The sequence below is a fragment of the Sarcophilus harrisii genome, chromosome 2 (genome assembly GCF_902635505.1).
Source record: "Sarcophilus harrisii chromosome 2, mSarHar1.11, whole genome shotgun sequence".
Taxonomy (NCBI): Eukaryota; Metazoa; Chordata; class Mammalia; order Dasyuromorphia; family Dasyuridae; genus Sarcophilus; species Sarcophilus harrisii.
The window spans coordinates 15,934,320-15,958,573 of record NC_045427.1 but is presented as its reverse complement, the minus strand read 5'-3'; the positions used below and the strand labels follow the sequence as shown (position 1 = coordinate 15,958,573).

The window sequence follows — 24,254 nt, the reverse complement described above, 5'->3', positions numbered from 1 at the left end:
TGGCAAAATTAAATAGAATTTTACATTCATTTTTTTGTAAATTTTAAAACATTGAAAAAATTCCAAATGATCATCATTGCTATTCATTTTATATAGCTGTTTTTAAATCTGAAACTTCAAAGTATAAAATTGTTTCCTTTTTTTTTTTTTTGTCTGCTGCAGAAAAAAGCAGTTTAAAATTCCCAAAACCATGGCACAGAAAGAGAGTTACTTTTGGAGAAGAGCTAAGCCCAGAAGTATTTGACGAATCATTGCCAGCAAACACCCCGCTGCGAAAAGGGGGTACACCTGCTCGAAATCAAGATGTTAGAAGTATTCATCCTCCCCTTTTCCCAAGACTGTCGGAGGCAATATCTCAACCAAGCTTTGAAGAACCAGAACAGGAGCTTGTAAGTGAGAAAAGGCCCTGAGAGCCAGGCTTGCCCTCAGAGCAACCGCTCCTTTTTGCAAATAGACTGATTTGGGTACTTGAGTCATATATTTGTGCTTAAACTTACATGCTGACCGCCTGTGTTACAAGATTGAGTGATGGGAGAGAAGAGGATGTTTGAGTTAAATAGAATAGGTTTAGATTGCTCGTTTGCTGTAAAAACCAGGAGCTGAATACTGATTTAAAACAAGTCAATTTACCCTATTTTTGTGCCACCCTTTGGCAATTCATGAAGCTTATGGAGCCTTCTGCAGAAAAATATTTTTAAATGTACATGATAAAATACATAGTGGGATTACAAAGGAAGTCAATTATATTGAAATACTATTGTTAGTTAAAAAGAGATGCCAAGTTAAGAACCCCTGGTTTAAAATATTAACATAGTCTTTTTGTTTTTGTATTTTTTTTTTTTTTTTTTTTTGATGTTCTAATGCTGTGCATGACTTAGTTTCAAATATGGCTTAAAATATTTTGACTATTTCTAGTCAAGTAATTCTCATAAATTTTTTTTTAACCAACTTTTTTTTTTTTTTAATAACTTTTTTATTGACAGAACCCATGCCAGGCTAATTTTTTACAACATTATCCCTTGTACTCACTTCTGTTCCGATTTTTCCTCTCCCTCCTCCTACCCCTTCCCCCAGATGGCAAGCAGTCCTATACATGTTAAATAGGTTACAGTAGATCTTGGATACAATATATGTGTGCAGAACCGAACAGTTCTCTTTTTGCTCGGGGAGAATTGGATTTAGAAGGTATAAATAACCTGGGAAGAAGAACAAAAATGCAAGCAGTTTACATTCATTTCCTAGTGTTCTTTCTTTGGGTGTAGCTGCTTTTGTCCATCCTTGATCAATTGAAACTAAGTTAGATCTTCTCTTTGTCAAAGAAATCCACTTCCATTAGAATACATCCTCATATAGTATCATTGTTGAGGTATATAATGGTCTCCTGGTTCTGCTCATTTCACTCGGCATCAGTTCATGTAAATCTCACCAAGCCTCTCTGTATTCATCCTGCTGGTCGTTTCTTACAGAACAATAATATTCCATAACATTCATATACCACAATTTACTCAACCATTCTCCAATTGATGGGCATCCATTCATTTTCCAGCTTCTAGCCACTACAAACAGGGCTGCCACAAACATTTTGGCACATACAGGTCCCTTTCCCTTCTTTAGTATCTCTTTGGGGTATAAGCCCAGTAGAAACACTGCTGGATCAAAGGGTATGCACAGTTTGATAACTTTTTGAGCATAGTTCCAAATTGCTCTCCAGAATGGCTGGATGTGTTCACAATTCCACCAACAATCTCATAAAATTTTTTGAGAAAATTATTGGGAGTATTAAATATACAAGTTTCACTATAAGCTGCACCCCTCAAATGAGAGTAGATATCTTTGGAACTTTTATTTACGAAAATCACCATGAACTCTTCTCATCTGGTAGATAAATGTACGTGTGTGTGTGTTCATTATTTGTGAAAGTTCAGCCAATAATGGGAATGGTAAGATTTGGGATTATTGAATCTAAGGCCATTTTTTTTATGCTGTAGAAATAGTTAATTTTGAAGAAAAACTTTTTCTAATATTTCTTAGAAGTGTTAAGAAAAGTGATTTTTACAAATAAAGTAATAGTAGAGATGCATTATCACTTGTAATTGTAAATTTTATATTTTGCTGTATTGCATGTGTCAATAAACTCCCATTTACTGGCAAAAGTACCAGAAAATACATTTTTCTATCAGAATAATAGCTTCCTTTATATAGTGCTTTACTGTTCACTAAGGAAAAGGAAGTATAAAGTATTTTATTATTTAGTATTATATCCTCCCCATTTATAGATTAGGAAAGTGAGACTTCAAATAGTGACATCCTTCCCTCATCTCTGCAGCTCCTGCTTCTTTGCTCCCTTTTCAGATAACATCTGCAGCCTCTCTTTTCTAATTTGATAAGATATATTAGGTTAAAAAAATTTGAATCACTCCTTACTAAGACCTTTATTTGTAAGCAGTTTTTTCTTGGTCATCTGCTGAATACAATTCTTAATTTTCCTCCCATTCCTTTCAACTCCCCTTTGCCCAGGTTAAAATGGAACCACTCGAAGTGTCTTTTGCAGTTCTAGGACATGCCACTAATTCTTCATCCTCTGAAACTGTTGAAGGTACGGTTTATCTTTTTCATACTATTATTAGTATTTCCTTAAACAAGTAGTAAAATACAAAACAAACAGCTCTCCTGCTGTTGAGGTAACTTTGAAGATGTTATATTTGGGAATTTTTAAGAGTTATTGTAAGAATTCTCTTGGTCCTCAGTTCCACAGTAGAAAGTCTGGACAGGTAATCCTGTTAGTTAATTCTTTAAAGTAATTGTTAAATTTTAACATTTCTTTGCTAACCTATTGAATAGTTCTGATATTTCAAAATGTTAATACATGGAGGTATCCTTGGAATCTCTGACTCATGATATCATCATAACTGATGATGATATCATCAGAGCACAGACTGGCAAAAGGCAAACTGGAAAAACTGAGTCCAGGGCCAGTCTTAGTTTGCCAAGACGCTGATAGAATTAAGTCACTACTGGAAGACTGACGGGCCATTTAGGGGTGATTTCTTTTATATGATTGTATGTGTGGTTTAGAGCGCACCATGTCATGAATTGGAAGCAGATGCTTCTGCAATGATGAAAAAGAACTGGGTGGTTCTAAGACAGTATGCTTCAGTAGACATACTTCGTTTGCAAACTTATCTTGGGCATCTTAAAGGCATCAAGGTAGCAATATCTTCATTGCATTAGAAATTATGAGTTAAGTGTATGTAGTTGTAGTGTATGTGTATCTGAGAGGAATCTTCTGTATTATTAGGCAGCTTAAATAAAATTCTGATTTTTGCCATGTGTTTTACTTATTCAGTTTTTGATGCTGTTAATTCTTCAAGTAAATGTGAAAAAATTTCCCCTCTCAAAGTTTCTAGAATAACAAGATCTGCTAGTAAAAGAAAGGTAAGATTTTATTTTATTTTATTTTATTTTAGCATTGACACATTACTTGAAGTTTCGATTGTTAATGTACTTTTGAGCGAAAATAAGTTTTTTCTTTTCCTCTATTTGTAAGACACTTTTTGATTAGGTTTCAGTGAGCTCTTAAAAGAGAAATTCTTTAGAACTCCATAGTTTCTCCAATACTTGTTAATGTAGCTAGCAAATGAGCTAGTTCAAGGAAAACTTTGTTTTAGAATTTTCTGATTTTTTTGTTGTGGATGTATTTTCATTCTGAAATTTTAGTGGGCTGCAGTCAGCCTTGGAGCAATGAGATTTAGATGGGTTCTAAATGCCTGTTTTATCAATAAAACTTATTAAATAGTATTCTGTTTTAATAATTAAAATTTAATTGCAGTTGAATTTTCCATGATATTGAATTGAGAATTTATTTGTAATTTCAAAATATTTATTTTAAATGCCCCTTTCTTTCTGGGTTTTTATACTCTTAGTATTCAGAGTAATGAATACTGGATTTATGAACCTTACCTAATCCAGTAGATTCTGATTCCTTTTTTTTCTTTTTAAATAAATTAATTATTAATTTATTCCTTTTCCTTAAAGATAATTGGTATAACAGGTCCTGACTCTTTATGTGTCAATTCAAGATCAGGTTGGAAACTTTTAGTTAATAAATTGTCATAAATCATTCTAGCAATTTTCTCCTTCGAGCCTTAAATTTGGTTATCACACATGAATGTTGTCTTTGAGAGAAAAGTAACACATGAAAGGGTAAGGGGAGGTGCAGCAAAAAAAAAAAAAAATAAGTATAAATTAATTATGTAATTGGGAAGTGTGCTTTTCATCCATTGTCTTAGTTAATAACTCACATGAATTTTAAAACTTAACATTGTTTTTCTAACTTCAATTTCTATGTTTGCTACAGCAATCGGTTAATGTTACTGCAGAGGCTGATTTTAGCAACCTAGTTAACATAGATATTAAGAATGATAGGGAAAAGAGACCCAGTAAGAAGAAAGCACAAGGAACAAAGAACACAAACCGAACAGCCTCGAAAAGGATACAAGTAAGTGTGTGTAGCCCTGGCCCTTGTCCTTTCTCCATCACGACAGAACCTGGCTCACCGGGGAGGTCAGAGTTCAGGGGAGGCAGCCAATGGCCTCCTTATGGTCATTCAACAGCACAGAAGGAGGCCGCTGCTCTTTGATCATCCTTCATAAGTAGTGAGAGGGAACTCAAGTAGCTGACCTTGCTTTCTTGAAATTCCATGGCCCCATTTCTCCAGCATGTGCTTCCCAGACTCTTGTGTTTCTCTTTTCTTGTCTTTTTTGTATCCTTGGGCTAGTCAACATGATACTTTTAACAAATATTTCCCTTAGTACTCCAGGTATGATGCTTATTCATCAAGGAGTCTAGTATAACACTGGACTTTTATTAGTAAGCCCTAAAAATAAATGTTTTGTGGGCTTTGTTTGTTTTTTTTTAAAGCAACCGTGTATTTTTGCTACATTTGTGGTTTCATTGTCTCTCGGTGTTTAGCACACAAGTTATTAATAAATGTGTGTTGCCTTGCATAAATTAAAACAGCTGCCGGAACCAGCTTTCTTCCATGTTATAATTGCAATTTAAAAAAAAAATCTGGCTAAATTCAAGGCTTCACATCTTATTTTTTTAATTTCCAGATTTGATTTGGTCTTTTGCTTTTATGACCAAGATAATTTTGAATGTCTAGTTTTTTGTTTTTTGTTTTTTTATCATAGCCATATTTCATCCCAGCCTAGATGTAAAAAGTGCTCTCTAAAGTGGTGATTTGAGCTACATTCATCCCAATAGTTCAGAATGTTATGGTGCAAAAAAAAGAAATAACCTTGGAATTGGAGGTTTGGTTGTGCCTTTAGGACACTGGAAAAGTTTAGTCTCCATTTATACATCTGTAAAGTGGTTACAATGTACCGACTATATTGTCGAATAACATTGTGATGATTAAATAATGTACTTTACAACATAAAGTACTATGTGAATATATTATTGTTAATAAAAATGCACAATAAATATCCAGCCCATTTTTTACCCTAAAGATATAAGGGAACACTGTCAGGTATTTTGCAGAAATAAAATGACGTTCTGCTGCTTAGAGTTTTGATATACCTCTCTTGTGGCAGCTCACATCCGCACTAGTGGGTGCCTTCTCCATCCTGACTCTGGTTTGCTCTGTTCTCTTGTCTGCATTTTACAGGACTCATGGGTGCCCCCCAGGCTGTTTCCATTTTTGCTGTGTGGCCAGATGATCTTGAAACAAACTTGTGCATCTCTGATGATATCCTATGCACTGTTCTTTCTGCAGAGTTCTCATTTGTCAATTGTTCTTTGAGTGTTCCAAGACATGTAGCCATTCAACATTACCAAAACTCTTGAGATCTCTAAAATCATCGCGTAGATTCTTAAGAGTAGTCCAAGGCCCTGTCTTGCTGTTCACTTCTGGGTCCAGCTTTTCAATCATTCCACAGTCTCTCTCCAAGATGGATATGCTGCTGCCAGTTCCATAGGTTGACCATCCATTTGCCTGTCCTCATCTGAACCACAGGCATTTCTTTATCTGCTTGAATTTTTCATGTGTAGTAAGTGAAGCAGAATTCTTTTGAGCAACTTAGTTCTAATTTGGAAGACTGCAAAGTTCTGGGCCCAAATGTAATTGGAACAGTGATGTCAGTTGCAGACCAGGAACAGGGCCTTCTCTCTGTAGAGAGATGCTTCAATATCAGGTTTTGAATTTATTAAGTAAGTGGGGATAACTTGCTGAAAATTGTTCAAATGTATGAAGGTTACCTAATAAAGAATTTGAGTGATTAGAGATCATGTAAAATTTATAAAGGATTGTATTGCTTCTGCCTTGATTATAATGTTTTATACATTTTCCTAGGTGTTAAAAAATTGCAGGAGGAGGAAAGGAAAGGGCAAGAGTTTACAGAAGTCTTTCTATGGTCTAAGAGAGGTAGCTTCTAAGAAACCTCTTCTGAGTCCTATTCCTGAGATCCCTGAGACCCCTTCTACAACAGCATTCAACACAGAGAGACCTCCAGTTCTGTGGAACTCAGGTATATGGTGCTTCCATTTTAAAGCATACTTCTGTCAATGTGGATGAATAAGTTAATTTCCACCCCATCCTGCAGCATTCTTGCTCATATTTAATCTCTCCTGAATAACAATAATCCACAAGCACAAAATTTGCACAAAAAGCATCTGTTGGTCACATGACCAGGTGCTGGATATACTAATGTTAACATGCTCTGAAGGACTTTACATTTCCCTGAAATGTCCTGTGGCCTGAGGAGTATGCAAGAGAAGGCTTCAGGCTCCTGAACCTTTTCTATCCCTCTGCCCAAGAGGCTTTCTGTTAATTTGCCTCTGTCTCATTTGATCGGAACAGTTGATCATGCATGTTAGATAAAAGAAATAAATTAATTTTAGTTTGCCTTTCACTTGGGATAGGGGGTGGATTGCTTATTGTTTTTTTCCCAGGTCAGTATAAAGAAGTTTTTTTCACATTTCCATGTATTCAGTTGGGAATCATTTCTTCTACTGATGCTGACTTTTGAGATATACTGATCCTTTCCTACCCTGTCCCTGCTGCCTCATCTTTCTCCAATCCACATTTTTCACCAACACCACTACTTTTTAGCATGTTTTATTAGATTCATTCTAACCATTCACCATATAATCCCCAGAACCCCTTGATAAGCTTCTTATAACAGACTGGGTAACTGATCTAGGAAATCATAGGGATTGTCAGTGGCCCTATAGAGCTATAGATTCATACCATTTCCAAGTTTTAATGATAATATTGAACAAGGAAAGGAGAAGGACATTGTGTAGATGGTAAGGTGCCCACACTGGATGTGGTATCCTATTGGATGGTTAAATAGGATGTGAAGGCCAATGTGCTTCTGCTGGACATAGAGAACTGTAATGAGTATTGATTTATGGCTTTGATTCAGTTTTAACTGATTTTTTTCCCCATGTCATCTAAGAATATTATACTGAGTGTAGCCAGCTCTTCTAAAGCAAATTGAAATCAAATCGTAACTTTTCCTTATAACTGTTTAAAGAACAAAAACTTTAATGATGTTTTTTAAGGCAAATAATTTTGGGTGTATATTTTAAAGAAGCATTTGGCTCAATATTCCATTTTTTTTGGTGAGACTTATCAAATCAGATACTTAAGAGAGTTGTCTAGTACACTGAAAGATCACTGCCTGCTTCATCACACAGGTAGTATGATGCAAAACTAAGACTTGAATCTTGGTCTTCCAGCCCAGACCAGCCTCTAGTTTTTTTGTAAAATTACTAGTTGGGACTTTCAAAATTTAATTTTCCATATTTAATTCATATTCAAAATTTAATTTTCCATATTTAATTCATATTTAATATCTAGCATCTTGTAGACTTCAGAATCTCACTATGATCTGTAAAAAAAAAACCTCAGATTTTTTTTAGTTGTCTCACTGATTTAGACAAATCTGCTCTGCAAATATATTTCCAACTTAAAACGGGCTTCCTCAAGATTCTCTCTTTATTGGAGGTCAGAAGACAGAAGTTAGTTTGTTCGTCTAGTTTCTAGAGGGGAGAGTTCCTTAAACATTATGCTTCACAGTACTCTAAGTACGGGTCCAAAAATAAACTCCCAATTTTTTTTTACTGACTAAATTCCAACTTTTTCTTGCCTATATGTTATCAAAGCTTTATATAATTATTATTTTTCAGTAGTTGGTTCAGTTCTTCTCTTTCTTGCTTTCTTCTCCAAGCTATGTATCTAAACATGATGCATTGGAAATAAATTATTGGATGGAATTTGATGAAAGTCAGCCATCTTGGACCTAGTACGGATAGTTATTGGACAAAGCAGAAATATTTTGTCACTCTATACAGTTCAGTCTGTAATTGGATCCAATGATTTGATAAAATGATTTAATAGAGTTAATTCATTTAAAAATTTTACTTTTTCTCCAGTAGCTAAGTAGGAATTCATGAAAGCTTGATAAATATTCATACATCTGTAAGGTTCTAGAAATAACCCAGCTTACTGGTTGATTGGCATAGACTAGCTCTATGCCATATTAATACCAAATGATGTAGTATATTAATTTGTTGTATTGGGTTTGTTTATTAGCCAAGTAGAAAGGACTGATCTTTTCAATTTCATTTTTTTTTGTTTGTTTGTTTGTTTTGGGTAACAGTTTAGAAATAGAAATATAACGTTTAGGCTGAACCGTATAGTAGCAAATCATTGTAGTTAAGTGTTGTGACTTATCTATGAAAAGAAAAAAGTTAAATGAAGAGAGGAATTCTATCAAAGAAGGCAGAAAATCTGAGTTTAGTCTGTCTTGTTGATCTTAGACAGCTGTTTTTGCTCTGCTTCAGCTCTTTAGCCATGTTTCCATACATGACACACAAGTTGAAGGAATCATGAGGGAAGCATATAACCAGGAAAGCATTGTACAAAACTGAAATGTTTTTATGAGCCAGAAGCTACTGGTTGATTCCACAAATATTTTGGGTGCCTAACCTGTAAGAGGTTAGCTAAGGAGAGTATTGTTTGTGAGAGGTAGAACTTTTGGTAAGCTGCCTTACAAGAGAAAATAAGTAGCATCATAGTTTTACAAGATGCAAAACCAGGTGTATATAAGCAACAATTTTTAAAGTTTTAATTCTTTTAACTGTCACATTTTTGTCAGATTGTCTTGACATGCTAAAAGAAGATTCCAGCAGTTCCAAAGTAAGAGGTGAAGATTCCGTGAACTCTGGCCCAAATAGACCGGTTGGAAAATTCAGAAATAAATATTTGTCCCAGAACCCAGAAATCTCGGATCCATTGTATGAAGAAAATGATGTCTCTGAACGCTCCAGTTCTGATATAGAAAGTGACTCATCTCATGGTCCTGTGTCTTTTGACCGGGATTCAAATATAAGTATGATAACAGTTTATGGAAGTGGTTGTATTCAGCATCCCGACAAGCTGGAGCATCAAGAACACATAAAGAAAAGGACTAAGAACCAAAACGTCTGTCTTCTTTCTCCAACGTTAACTCTTGCAGCAGAAGAAGAAATAACTCCAATTATCCCCAATTCCAGTTTTTTTCTGTTACAGCCCTTGCAGTCTGCTGCCATTATTCCAAATGTGCAAAGTGCGAGTGAACCTGAAAGCTTCAACAGCACACAGCAAGTAGAAGATGTTAGTATGTCATGTGGAAAGCAGAAAGATGTTTTAATGGCTTCTGAAGAAAGACCAAAGAGCACTCATTTAGCAAATGCTCCAAAGGCAGAATCGAATCATCCAGAAGATGCTGATATGAGCGAGGATGTGGAACAACAAACCGTAAGTCGTGGCCAAGAGCTGAAACAGAGAAAACCAAAAGCAAACAGTGGCATCTTAACTTACAAAAATCTTATGAAGAGACGGAGAAGAAGCTCTATTTATTGTCCAGCTGATCAGATTATGCATTTTGAAGACCCTGGGAATCAGCCGCCTACCTCCTATCCAATGGAAGAATTACCTGCTGACAATTCTGAACTTTTCAACAATTTAACCGAATCCATCAAACAGGCCTTTAGGAGATTAAACACTAGTGGGTCAAAAGTAAGACGCAGCACAAGGTTTCGAAGAAATTCTGACAGTCAGGGTCTCATTTGGGTTTCACTTCCAGGCCCTTCTACTTCCTATATTTCTCAGAAAGCCAAAAGGACAACAATGTGTTCATCTAATACCAGAGAATTTGAAAATCTGTCCTTTGTCCATGGGCCCTGTCTTTTGTCCTCTATCTCGAGCAGGGAAAACTTGGAGAATGATCCTGTATCTGGTGCTTCTTATGGAACCAGGAGGAAGAGCTTTTGTGCATCTGCTCTTTCAGAGACCAGAAGTACTTCCCGACCCAGATACTACAGGAGAACAAGCCTTTCTCATAGGAATGAGGAAAACCACCCAAAGGACTTTGACAAAATTGAAGTCTTGGAGAATCCAAACAATATCTGACATTTCCAGCATTCGTTTTATGAGGGGGAAGGTAACTATATGTTTTAAGAGATTGTTTATTTGCAGAATGCTGCATTGTTCATTAACATTTCTATTATGAAAAGTCAGCCCACTAAACTGTTAAGCATGTCTTAATATTTAACTTTTTTAAGGAAAATAATCCATTTTTTTTCCTGCTCTTAGAAGCAAATGATTTTTTAATGAATGAATGAACATTTTAAAGTCCACTAATGCTTTTTAATGAGTAAATGTCCAGAACTACCGGGATATTCAGAGGTATTTTTGATTAGTTATTCAAATGCAACTAATTAATTTCAGAAAAAGTAGTTGTAACTGATATTCATTATGTAGATTTATAAGGGGCTGTAAATTGGGATCCAATTAACCTGAGACTTTAAAAGAGTAATGTTCATTTTTTAAATACAATAAGGCTGAGAGAGTTTTTCTAAATATAAAAATGAATACTTCATAAAATTTTGTCTAGGAAGTAAAGAATAATTTTTTTAGGCAATTGGTAAGCAGAGCTTGATAATGTTATGTCTGTCCCCAGTGAAAATTGTTCATAAGATTATTAAAATTCAATCTAAATTATATAGTATTTAAAATAATTTTTCCAGTGACTTATTTTCAAAAAATAAATGCACCATTGAGGATCCTAGATAATAGATATAGATATTTTTTTTACATGAGCTCAATTTAGAAAGCATTGTGTGCTTTCAGCTAAGCTATCTATATACCTTCAGATAAATAGGTGACTGGCTAAGATGTACTCTTTTGTAATTCTTGGCACCAAAATCTCCCAGAAAGTTACAGCTAACTTGGAAGCTAATGGAAAATTTTCTTCTTAATATGAAATGATGCTATCACATTTAGTTGGCAGTGAAAATTTTAAAATGATCTTAATTGATTGGGCCCAAGAAAAGTCATGTGCTAGTGTAGAGAGGTGGTGGTAGGTCCCAGCTTGCTTTTAAAAAGCAGCATCTTTTCCTTTGTCCTGTGGCATTTCCACTCGGGAGCTTTTGCTCGCACAAGAGTAAGCTTAGCTTTTTTTCGTTGAGCTGGAATCTCATCACTTCCCGGGAAAATGGGCACAAGGAATATTGGAGACCAAAAAACACTGGTATGTCTCTTGAACTTATAAAAATCCATATGAATCATTATGGTATTAAACAGCTTTCTTTGAAGACCTTCTTAAACCTTTCTACCATGATAACAGAAACTTGTTAACAAATAGAACTCTTTATAAATAACACAACAAGGAAAAAAACTCCTGCTGTGATGGAGCATTTTTTTTTCCACTTCTGTAAAGAGACTGCATTACCTTCTTGGCACCAGTAGGTCTGGGACTCCTGCTGCTAAGACTAATGTATTTTACATTAACACTCAAGTGATCCCAACTCCTGCTAAAGGGTGGATTGTTTCCAAAGCTTGTTTTCTGCAATATAAAACATTTATAGGCTTCCCCCCACCCCGTTTATAGTTAATATGGTTAGCAAATCATCTGTACCTCAAAAAAGAAGTATTCGATTTTTCTCAACAAATTTAGTCTGTAGCTTTCCGTATTTTATCAATCCTTTCTTTAACCATTTAACATGAAGGCAAAGCCTCTCTGACATAATCTATAATATTTCAGTTTTCTCTAGCCTAATGCACTATCAGACAGCTTCAATGTTTATGAATTAAAATTGAATTTTCTGTTTCAATTTCCAGCCTTTACTAACAGGGATGGGAAAATATTTGGTATATGTACGTTTCCTTTATCTCTTAGTGATCTTTCATTGTAAACTTTTGTCTTTTTATGACTAAAGATGAAAATAAAGTACTGTATCGTATACACTTTTGAATTACTATTGGTTTCAAAATGTTTCATTATAAATATTTTACTTGGTTTCTACAGATAACAATAGGCAGTTTTCCCAAAAACAGAAGATCTGAAGAATTAAAGCAACTTAGAAGCAATTTCATCCAACAAACTCTGTTTGTGTTGTAAAATTTTTAAACGTTAAGATTTCTGTATTTGATCATGCTTGTTTGCTTTTACTGTTCATGGGTGGTAAAAACAAAGATCATGATGTACTTATGTTGTGTTCTTTTTTTCTGACTGCCTTGCTAAACATCTTTACTCCTAGTACATTTTCTCAAAATCTTCCTGTATCCTAAATATGTTAAGATAGAATCTTTGAATTGCTTTTTATATTGATGTAAATTCATATTTGTACCAGAAGATGGCAGCCTGACATGAGGCTTTTTGTGTATATTTAATTATAAATCCAGGGCAACACCTGATTATTTTTGTGTGTTTGTTCTTTAAATTATCTCCTAAATGTTGGGTTTGAAATAAGACTTCAGGCAGCTAAGCTGGGTTTCCCCCCCAAAAAACCAAATCCTTTCTAGCAAATTATCCTCAGACAAGTTCCCACAGAGACATTTGTCAGTCTTCTTATGCCTCCCCCCTCACCTCAACCCCAATTTTTGCGGCTGTTTTCTCCATTCTTCTCAGTCTTGCCTCTACCTTCACTCCCCTCTGTATGGGGAGCTGTGGTTGGCAGGTTCGTGCTTAGCTCCAGTAATCTTCCTTCAGCTCGACAGACAGAATTGGGAGGCTGATTTTTCTAATAGATTTTAAAGCTAGCATTTGATATTTTAAATGTATTTAATTTAGAGGAGGGGGGACGGAGGGTTGGGGAAGTGCAGGAGGAGGTTACACGAACGGATAAAATGGAATAATCAACTAGAAGTATTTGTTTTCTAATCCCTCACTTTTATTGTAAAGAGACAGATCACAAATGAGCTCCAAAACCCAAAATAGACTTCCCACAGTCTGTTGGGGGAGAGAGAGAGCAGGATACATTTCCCACAAGCTCCTTCCATTTCTGGGCCTTCAGTGGAGCCAGTTTATCTTGCCATTTATCTAGCTAGTTTGGGGATTGCGCTAGGTTAGAGGTCTCCATTTTAAAAACTGGTTTTTTTTTTACCTGTTAGGTTGGTTCCATTTTCCATTTTCCCTTGGGTTCCAGTAAATCTTTCACCCTCAGTAGGGGATAGGGAAGTGATCCTTAATTTAAGGTCACTGCCAGACAGAAGAAAGGAGTTTGGCCTTAGTATACCAGAAGTCAGGTTGGGGTAATTGACAATGGTAAAGAGTGACAGTACTTTCTATTCCCAAGAAATCCAGGGTCAATGGAGACCTGTTAGAGAAATACTGGAAAATCCTGAATGATCTGAGGGTATAACTGGAATGTTTATTCCCGCCAGCTTAAAAATGTGCTGTGTTTTTCCCCATTGCTTTGGTAAATAATTGCTGAATTTAAAAAGAGGGAGCAATTCTATTTTTGCCATGATGTGGACTTTAGGAAACAAACTAATAATATTTTAAAGAGAATAAAGGTTGAAATAAAAATTCAACAGGAAAAAAAAAAAAGGATTTACCAGAAGATAACGTTTCTAAGAATTTTGCTTGAAGTTTGAAAGTAAAACAAATCACTTTTATAGGCTTTTTGCCATTTTTGTTGATTTAAAAAAAATTTTTTTTTTTCTTGTGAACTGAATCAACAGCTTCCCACAACAAATTTTTCTGGTCCTAATCTAACATGCAGAGTTTTACATTACCTATACTCGTGCTTCATTGACACTAAACTTAACAATTGGTTCATGTTTGTCAGGCCATAAACACAATGGAAAAACATTTTTTAATGGGAAATGAGGAATTGAAGGATTTCAGGATTTGCTGTTTATCTTTCATAGCTCTTCATAATATTTTTACTCCTTAATATGATTTGATTTGGATAAAATTGGTTCCTAGGCAGTTATAAGATTCAAAAGTGTTTAGGGGGTTATTAATCAGGGAGAACTGGGATATAATCAGGTGACATTTTCCCACTTCAGATAGCAGTTGCACACAGCAGAGACATCTATATTTGGGGTCTTCAATTTTGTGAAGCAAATGATCACTTTCATACTTCTAAATGGTAGTTTTTTTTTTTTTTCAAAATACATGCAAAAAACATTTTCAACATTCACCTTTAAAAAACCTTGTGTACTAAAGTTTTCTCCCTCCCCTAGATAACAAATAACTGTAAACATAATAACACATGTATCATGATGCTGCACAAGATAGATCAAAAGGGAAGGGGAAAAAAGGAAAAAACAATAAAGGTGAAAATATTATGTTGTGACTACATTCTGTCTCCATAGTCCTCTCTGGATGCAGACAGTTCTCCATCACAAGTCCATTGAAATTGCCTTGAATCACCTCATTGTTGAAAAAAGCACGTAATCTTGTCACACTTTACTTCTATTGATAGCTTACTGCATATAAAACCATTCAGTTCTCAGCTTTATGAAGCAAAATTGTAAAAGCTTGTCTCCCATTTTACAGATGAGAAGGGAGATTAAAATTAAATTATATGGATCAAACAAGCAATAAAATAAATCCAAATATGGGATTCTTAATATGAGATGGGGAAATTACTCAGAATTTTTTCAAACTGGCAGGGCAGCATGGTGTGTATTTTTACGTGGAAGGCAGAGGTCATGACTGAATGCCTTCCCTACTCATTACTATCTATGTAACTTTAGCCAAGTCACAGAGCCTCGATTTCCCCAGCTATCAAGACTGGATGGGGCCCTTTATAAGAGCCCATTTTATCCGTGTGTTTTCAGCTGAAGAGGTTCTACTAGAAAGTGTCTGGTTTAATATTAGTTTCCATTAGACATTTCCATTCACTTAGCAGACAATTTGTCAATGATCCCTGATGTAATCTATAAATACTACTGGTCTTGGGACCCCTTTATATCCATAAACATTGAGAACCTCAGTTTTTGATTATGAGGTTTTACATGTATCCACGTCTAGTATAATTGAAAATTAAAAATGTTTTATAATGAAAATAATTTTGACTTTATAGACCCCCTGAAAAGGGTTCCTGGATTTTGGGAACAAGGCAGTTGTGATTATCGGGTGACTAGCATTTATTAAGCACCTACTATGTGCCAGGTACTGTACTAAGAGCTAGGGATACAAAGACAAAAACCCAGACCTGCTTTCAAGTAACTCAGTCTAGTGGGAAATAGATACGTAAGCAACCATGCAAACAAGATGCTTGGCCATTTTTGTGACCCCATTTGGGGTTTTTGTGACAGATACTGGAGTGGTTCACCATTTCCTTCTACAGTTTGCTTTACAGATGAGGAAATGGAGGCAAATTTAATAATGCAACTAGTGTCTGAGACCAGATTTAAACGTTTACCAATGGAACCTTCTAACTGCAGATAAAGCTTTATCCCAGAAATGGACAGGATTTGTTTGTCATTTTTTTCTTGAGTGAATTAAGGCAAACAAGTAACTTGCCTAGGTCATAACTAGTAAGGCCTTAGGTGACATTTGAACTTGGGTCTTTTCTGACTTTAGGCCCACTAGCTGCCTCTCAGCATGGGTAGAATTGCCTTTTGCTTGGATTCCTCCTGGAATATCATGATGCTAGCAAATGCCTTATGTACAATCTTTAATCTACACCATTTTTTAATAGCTTTTTATTTACAAGACATATGCATGGGTATTTTTCAGCAAAGACCTTTGCAAAACCTTCTGTTTCAACTTTTCCCCCTTTCTTTCCCCCCATCCCCCCTCCCTTAGATTTGCCTATACTATTTCAAAAGGCTTCCTAATTGGTCTCCCCATCTCCAGTCTTTACCTTCAAATTTGTCCTCCACATAGCTGCCAAAGTGATTTTCTTGAAGCTTTTATTTGTTGTCCCAACTTAGAAAATGCTAGGTGGACCCCCCCCTATTATCTTTAGAATCAAAAGAAAGGTGCTATTTAAAGGCCATCACATGCTGCTTCCCTCTACTTTTCCAGGCCCATTACAGTTAGATCCCTTTTAAACAACTGCAAGTTTCAGCTAGACTAGCTAATTCTTATTGTACTGTATTCCATCCCCTTTGCATAGGCTGCCCCCATAATAAATATGCATTCCCACCTCACTTCCATTTCCTAGAAATCATGACCATTCCTTCCTCCAAGGTACTATACATCTAATTCAAATTTTACAGTTTCATGAAAATTTTTTTCTTTGCTTTGGAAGGATTTTTTATGTTCTATTGGGGTGTTAGAACACGTGCATAAATAAATACGAGGGATATAGATTCTGGACCCATGATTTCATATTATAGGCTCTCTCAGTTCAAGTTGAGCATCTCCAACTTGCTACTCTTGGTTCAGTGACGTCACGTATCAGAACTTGAATGTAGATCTTCCCGTCTTAGGCTGGCTGGCTGCTAAACCACGTCGCCTTCGATTTCAGATACACAGAGGACTGAAAGTTCAGAAGATGATGGAACAAGGCAGTTTTGTTACTAGGTTGTCAAGGAGCATAAGAAAAGGTTTAGTTGCTGATGGTCACCTTGAAAAGCAGTCTTAGCGAGGGTAGGAAAGTACAGGCCGGTTAAGAGGAAGACAAGTTTTTCCAGAAGTTTGGTGGTGGAGTAGGGCTAAACACTGAGAGCTTGGGGTGATACAATCAAGTAGGATGGAGTAGACCTAAGCAAATTTGTTAGGGAATGAGGAAAGAGTCCATAGGAAGGGAAAATGAGGTAAAGAATGACCGATGAGGCAAGTTTCTGAAGGAAAAATGGGAGGAAACATGGTTGGCCAAAAAACAAAACAAAAACCTTTGTCAGAGATGGAAAGAAAGGGATAAGAAGGATGTGTGTACGGGATGGGGGAATGGGGGAGTAAATATGGAGCAAGGAAGGCAAAGGAGGCAAGGGGCTGGGTCAACTGAGGAAAAATAAAAGCATCATCACAAGAGAGAGATCTTCCAGTTGGGACAATAACAAGACTTTGTTGACATTAGAAAGTGCCTCTGGCTGTGCATAGATAGGAGCAAACCCCCTATACAGTGGGATAACCCAGTGTCTGGTACCTAACAGACACTTCATAAAGGTTTGGTGACTTAAGGGACAAAGTGCCAATGGTGGTCAGCATGCAGAGAAAGACAAAAAACTCTAGGGAAACAAAGGTTACTATAGGCTTGTGCACCCACAGGCTGTACATGGGATAAATTAGACTGAATCAATATGGAGAAAGGATTAGCACTGAAAGGGATCAAAAGGAAAGGCTTTTTGCAAGAGGTAGGATTTTAGCTGAGACTGGAAGCCAGGACCTGGTGAAGAGAAAAACCATTGTAGGACACACATACTCTGGATAATGATTTCTATAGTGTCCCCCGTAGACTGCAAGCTTCTTGAGGGCAAGTGTACTTTCATTTGGGTGTGTGTATGGATACATATACATATATATATATAATATATATATATATATTATATAGAGTGAAACATATACCTATGTGTGTGCTATGAGCTATGTATATACACACACACACACACACATATATATACACATACAGAGTGAAACTTAAATACCTATGTGTATGGATATTGAGCTATGTATGTATGTGTAGATCCTGAGATGTGCATGTAGATGTACTTACGTGTGTGTGTCTGTGTGTGTGTATAGAAGAGAGCCTGACACACACAATATGTGTTTAATAAATGCTTGTTGATTTGCTCAAGATGTTGCTTTGGCCTTTGAGATGTTTATGGGGAACATATGCCTCTTTTCCCCAATGCCACCTGGAACAATGGAGTCTAGCTGTTCTCCATAAAATCAGAGTTGTTGATTCAAGCTGCTCCCTTACTACTGCTCTTACCTTCTAGGTCCTCTCTCCAGCCCCCTTATTTTAGTCATGAAGGTGGAAGCCCTGAGAGTCCAAATGGCTAACCCGTAGTCATTTTATATACTTTTTAAAATATACAATTAATAATACAATCACAGACATATAGGTAGAAGTCTCAGAGGCCAAACTCCCCCATTTCACAGATATGGAAACTGAGCCCCAGGGCTTCTGAATAACTTGTCCGTTACTATCCAGTTTATGGATAATGGGATTAGAATTTGGGACATCTTGATTCCAGTTTCTTTCTACAAGGGACCCCACTTGCAAAGAACTTTGGGTAGTGTTCTGCCCCCAAATCCATATTCACCAGGAGAGTCGTGTGTGTGTGTGTGTGTGTGTGTGTGTTTGTGTGTGTTTGTATCTGTGTTTAAGAAGGAGGAGGAACAGCTCACCCCACTAGGCCCCGCGAGTTTGCGGTTGTTGTTCTATTTAATCTCTGTGGCTCCAACAAGATCGACGTTTTCGTTCTGTAATTAGGCCTTGTAAATCTCCTACAACGGCAACGAGCGGCTCCAAGCAAGCTGGAAGTGAGAAGCTCCAGCCTCCGCAGAGGCTGCGGAGTCGGAACGGATTCCCAAGTCCCAACCTGAAAAACCTGGTGTTAGTTTTGGGAACTTTCCAGTGAACCTTTGACTCCCATCTTCCTGCCCCCTGTGCGGATTTGGAACTGGTCAGCCATTTTTGTTTTTGGAAGGGAGAGGAGACAGATATAATGAATGACTTTTATTGTGTAATATTTCAAACCCTTTTGACTGCATTCGGATGAGATGGAAACTGTTCTGCCCCATGTCACAGCCAAAACAAACAAAATCCATTCCCCAAGCCTGGATCTGCGCTCCTCAGAAACTGGCAGTCGTTCGAAGGCTGCTCTCAAACAAGAATTTAGTTTGACAATTTTTAGCTCTTGTTCAGCTGAATGTTAGAATAGGTCAGAGCCAAAGCAAATACTGAAAAGAAAAAAATTAAATACACATATTTACAGCTTGCAGGTGGCATTGATTTCACTCTTAAAAAAAAAAAGTTTAGCTGTTGGTTGGGAGGGAGTTGCGATGGTGGGGCACTGGGGGGGTGGGGTTCCCATACACATGCTTGTACTCTTTGTTATTTGTTAAATTAACTTGTCTCAGAGAACGGCGACCCTTAATGAAAATAAATTCTGCATAGGCCCCCAAAGGGTGATAAAGGCTGAAATTCCAGGATTTAAATGAATAAAGACTCCCAAGAACTGGAGGGTCCTGAGAACATTAAGCCCAGCAACTTATCAATAACACCCCCTTGGCAATAAGCCGCCTAACATTCACTGGGACCCCCAAAGTCAAGTTTCAAAGCTACTTTTATGAAGCCGGCTCCAGCGTTGTATACCAGGGTCCCTTCTCTCCACGTCCATCCTTTGGGTGGCTGCAGAGAAAGCCTTCTTGCATATGCAAGATAATTCATCTTGTTGGAGCCTGTTGTGTTTTATGGGCCTGACAAAATGTATTTATTATTAATCACAATAATAACTTCTAATTTATAGTTACCTGTGCCCGGAGGTCTCTAGGTACCTTCACCAAGAAAACATAAATCCCCACGCTAGGCATCCTGCCCAGATACCTCACAGAATGGGGGCAAAGGCTTCAATCCACCGTGAGAATAATCCCTTGGAAAAAAGAAGGACTTGGATGGAAAATTTTAGCTGAACGGCATGAGACATCTCTAGATGAGTAGAAATGATCAGGATGTGACCCGTTGGACCAACAGATTCAAGTTTCATATTGTAAATAACCCTACAGAGAAAAACCTTGCCCGAAACTTGCACTCTAAGGTGAGAATGGTCCAGATTTTCTCGCAGCTTTCCCTGTGCAACAATCATTGTGAAGTCAAAGGAGGCTGCTCTAAAGCACCCCGAGTGCCGTGCATGGGGCATATAAATCATTTTAAAAGCTTTTTTTTTTTTTAAAGAGTTTTTGTAGGATCACCACATTGTGGGAAATGAGATGGACTCGACCTTGGCGAGTGGGTATTGCCGAGGTCCATGGCTCCCAGGCTGTCAAATCTCGGATGTGGGACCAGGTTCCCTGGTGAGGGAAGGAAAGAAAACAGTGAAAGATTCTTAAAAGGACAATTCCAAAAGTGAAGTTTTCCTGGAGTTCTTAGGTCTGAATCTACCAAATTTAAAGGTTCATTTGTCCTGGACCTTGACACTAGTGAGGAAGCTGGAACTGATGAGGGGAGATGAAAAAACTCAACTTTTTCCATCTTGAATCCCAAGAGAGCAGAACAGTTGCTTTTGCACCCATGGTCAATATCTTTGGGAAATTTAAAGGGAAGTTTACAGTAAAATTTCCCTGCTGCCTGTACTGAGTTTACAATAAAGTTTTTTCTATTTCCTGTAGAGTTTACAGTCAAATTTTCCTGTTAACTAGACTGAATTGTAGTATTTTCCCACTTCCTATACTGAATTTACCATAAAGTTTTCCTTCTTCATGTACTGAGTTTACAATAAAATTTTCCTATTTCCTGTAGAGTTAACAGTAAAGTTTTCCTGCTACCTATACTGAGTTTACAGTAAAGTTTGCCTACCTCCTCTACTGAGTTTACAATAGTTTTCCTATTTCCCATACTGAATTTATACTAAAGTATCTCTATTTCCTGTAAAGTTTACAGTCAAGTTTTTCCTGCTTCCTATAGTGAATTTACAATGAAGTTTTCCTACTTCCTGTACTGAGTTTAGCATAAAGTTTTCCTGCTGCCTATACTGAGTTTAATAGTTTTCCTACTTCCTGTAGTGAATTGACAGTGAAGTTTTTCTACTTCTTGTAGTGAGTTTACACTAGTTGTTTTCTTATTTCTTCTACCGAGTTTACAATAAATTTTTCTTGTCTATAGTGAAGTTTCCTCACTTATTATATTTTAGAGCCCCTCTTATATTCCTTGCTTTCTTCTGCTGTTCTATTGTGTTCTGCTTTCAAAGGGAACCAAAGAAATTAAACAACCCAAACCCTCACTCCATTCACCTCTTTAAACTTTCTGTGTTTTCCCCAGGTTCCTTCCAATTCACTCCTCCACTATATGGCTTTTAGTCCCATATCAGAAATCAATGAAGAAATGCACATGCACACATATGTGTCTGTATATGTGTGTGTATACACATACATATGTTATCCTTTGTATCTTTTTTTGTTTTTAAGCTACCTTCATTTCACAAATATCCCTCCCTCCTGATTTCAACCATAGACTCACCCTCACTAACAAGGAATAAAAAAAAAGGAAAAGTTCAGCTAAATTAAACAGACCAAATCTAACCTTCTGGTTACAAAATGAAGAGAACTGTTGTATTCTCACCTTTTTTTTTAGGTAGGACCCAACTTGCTCATGATAAGACCGTACTAGTTCCCTTTTTTTTTTTTTTTAAATCATTGATGTTGCTCTCTCCATTTACAAACTCCATTTTTCTATGTTGTCATCCTATCATTTGTCCTCTGATATTCCTAGAGATCAGGTGAGAGCTATTTTGGCTGCCTATCTTATAGATGAGAGTTGAAATACAGAGAAGTCAAGTCATTTGTTCAATATCCCAGCAATCATCTGTGATCCAACTAGGAACTCGGCACTCCATCTCTCAACTCCAGCTTGTATCTCTGCACAGGCTGCCTCCTGTGCCTGCAATTCACTCTTTCCCCATCTTTATACCTCCTAGAATCTCTCCCTTTTTTTCAAGGGAGACCACCTCCAATGGGGAACCCTTCCTATTTGCATTCTCTCCTTTCTCTTCACATCATCTTGTGCATACATGATAGTAAGTCCCCTGGGTAGAATACAAGCTCGAGGGCAGGGATAATTCTTCATTTTGTCTTTGTATTCCCAATTTCTTTAATAGATTACCTGTTGGATTGGATTGGAGGGATTCACTCACTGGCAGAATAAGCTGAAAATTAGACTTAATAGCAGCATATAATTTTAGAGATTTTAAGTTAAGAGATTTCTCTGTAAATTCAGAAAATTTAAGTATCTTTGTGCAAGACAAACATGAAACAAGACCCAATGTCTGTTCTCAAATGTCTTAGAATCTAATAGCTATTTCTTTGCAGAAAAGGTCCTAAGAAAGCCAAGCTACTGGGATTATTATTGCTAAGGTATCACTTGGAGAAGAGTTTGAAATCAATGGTTAAATTAAAATATCAGAATTATTCAGTCTTGTTCTTATTCCTACATTTATCAGAATTTGATTTCCTTTCCCCCCTTGCTGCCTACCCCATGTGACTCTAAAGCAAATTCCTTAACATCTTTAGGTATCAGTTTCTCCTTCTGCTTTAATAACAGTCAGGAAAACTCAACTTTCTGTATTCAAATCTGGCCTCAGATAATTCCCAGCTGTGTGACCCTGAACAAGTCACTTAATCCAACTTGCCTCAGTTTCTCCATCTGTAAGATGAGCAGGAGAAGGAAATGGCAAACCACTTCAGTATCTCTGCCAAGAAAAACCCAAATGGAGTCACAAAGAATCAAACACAACTGAAAAACAACTGCAAAGCCTTTATAAAACACTTTATTTACATTATTTAATCCTCACAATAACCCTGTAAGTTAGGTGCTAGTGTTACTCCCATTTTATGAATGAAAAGACCGAAATTGAGAGAGGTTATGAATTGGGATCATACAGAAAGTAAATATCTGAGGCTAGTTGAACTTAGAATTTCTCAAGTATAGACTCAGTACTGCTGTCTGTAAAGTGAGGGAATTGGATCAGACTGACACTAAGGTTTTTTCTAGTGCCCAAAATGAAAACATACTCCTTTGATTTTCCCTTGAAATCGAAGAGATTATGGGTTGACAACTCTTCCTTTGAGATTTTAATTTCTTTTTGGTGTAAATAACAGAAAACCAAGATGATCAATTTTAGAGCCGTTCATTAAAGATACCCGTCCTTTTAGTCGTCGGTCAGAGAAGTCCTAGAATTCACATCACTATGAAAATCTTTCAGAAACACAGGCCATTCCCTCACCAGAGCCATAACTAGAACTCTTGAGCCTTGGATGGATGATGAGCGCTGAAGGGGAAATTGATAAAGAGTGCCCTCATGAGGGGAGAAGGGATAACTGATTACCCTCTATCACTCTTCCTGGGTCAAGTACATTTTCCTTCCTCCTTCTATGAGAGTAGTCATGGGCTAGTGGAAGATCAATAGTTTGAAGACACATGGATGGTTCAATCTCTGGACTTCAACTCCTTCCTCCAAGAAGTTGGGCCTTGGGACAAGAGCTCAGCTGCCTCATCCTAGTTACAACTTTCTATCCAATCACCATTATTCATGTTTCTGAAGCATTTAATTTAAACCTCACCCAGCACCTTTTTCACACAAGCCCTGTGTGATAGGCTGCCCCAATACTATCATTCCCCAGAAATTTTAAAAAATAACTGAAACAAAGAAAGAAGAAATAACTTGCTCATATTTTTGTCTGATGTGCACTCTGACTTCGAGTAAGAAGGTTCCCGTTGGCTTACTAGCTGTGTGATCTTGGACCAGTCCCTTCCCCTTCTGTTCACCTTATCCAAGTGAAATCATTCGACTGGATAATCTCTAGGACTCCCTCCAGCTCAGACAGCCTGTGTTTCTCAACATGTTTGCATGTGATTCCAACTGCTTCTCTTCACTGGTGGGAACCTGACTCACTGAGCAGACCCCAAACTCTCCAGAGATGTGTGGTCTCTCACTCTGGTCGTTCCCCTGCCTCACTCAGGCTGTCCTAGACTCTCTGCCTGCAAACAGGCCAAAAGCTGGCTCACGATATTGAGATGTTTTCCTCAACCTTGTCCCCAGAAAGATCCTCTCTTTTGAGAAGTATGCTCTCCCCGGGGCATTACATCATGAACTGGTTCAGTTTTTGGAGGAAGAAGTTGGACCCAATTACACATCATCTGGATCTAAGCATACTTAGCTTCTTAAGTATTCCCATCAGAGAACTAAGAAACTGCTTATGTATTAGTCTTCTGTCCACATTTAACCTCTCACCTTATTGCAGCTGAGCTGGGTGATTTTTTTCCCCCTTCCTGTCGAAGTTTGTTTTGGGGATTTTTTT

General features: G+C 37.1%; 1 protein-coding gene across 2 annotated transcripts in view; it reads left to right on the top strand.

Annotated features, from left to right (window-relative positions):
* The window catches only part of CDCA2 (cell division cycle associated 2), a 40,089-nt gene extending 27,344 nt beyond the window's left edge, over positions 1-12,745 (top strand). For both annotated transcript variants that reach the window (XM_023495294.2, XM_031949647.1), the window contains exons 10-16: positions 163-389; positions 2,518-2,596; positions 3,347-3,435; positions 4,358-4,498; positions 6,353-6,527; positions 9,165-10,490; positions 12,357-12,745. In XM_023495294.2, coding sequence (XP_023351062.2) covers positions 163-389; positions 2,518-2,596; positions 3,347-3,435; positions 4,358-4,498; positions 6,353-6,527; positions 9,165-10,459 — 2,006 coding nt within the window. In that variant the 3' untranslated portion in view covers positions 10,460-10,490; positions 12,357-12,745. The remainder of the gene's footprint in view (positions 1-162; positions 390-2,517; positions 2,597-3,346; positions 3,436-4,357; positions 4,499-6,352; positions 6,528-9,164; positions 10,491-12,356) is intronic.
* The last annotated feature ends 11,509 nt before the right edge of the window (positions 12,746-24,254 follow it).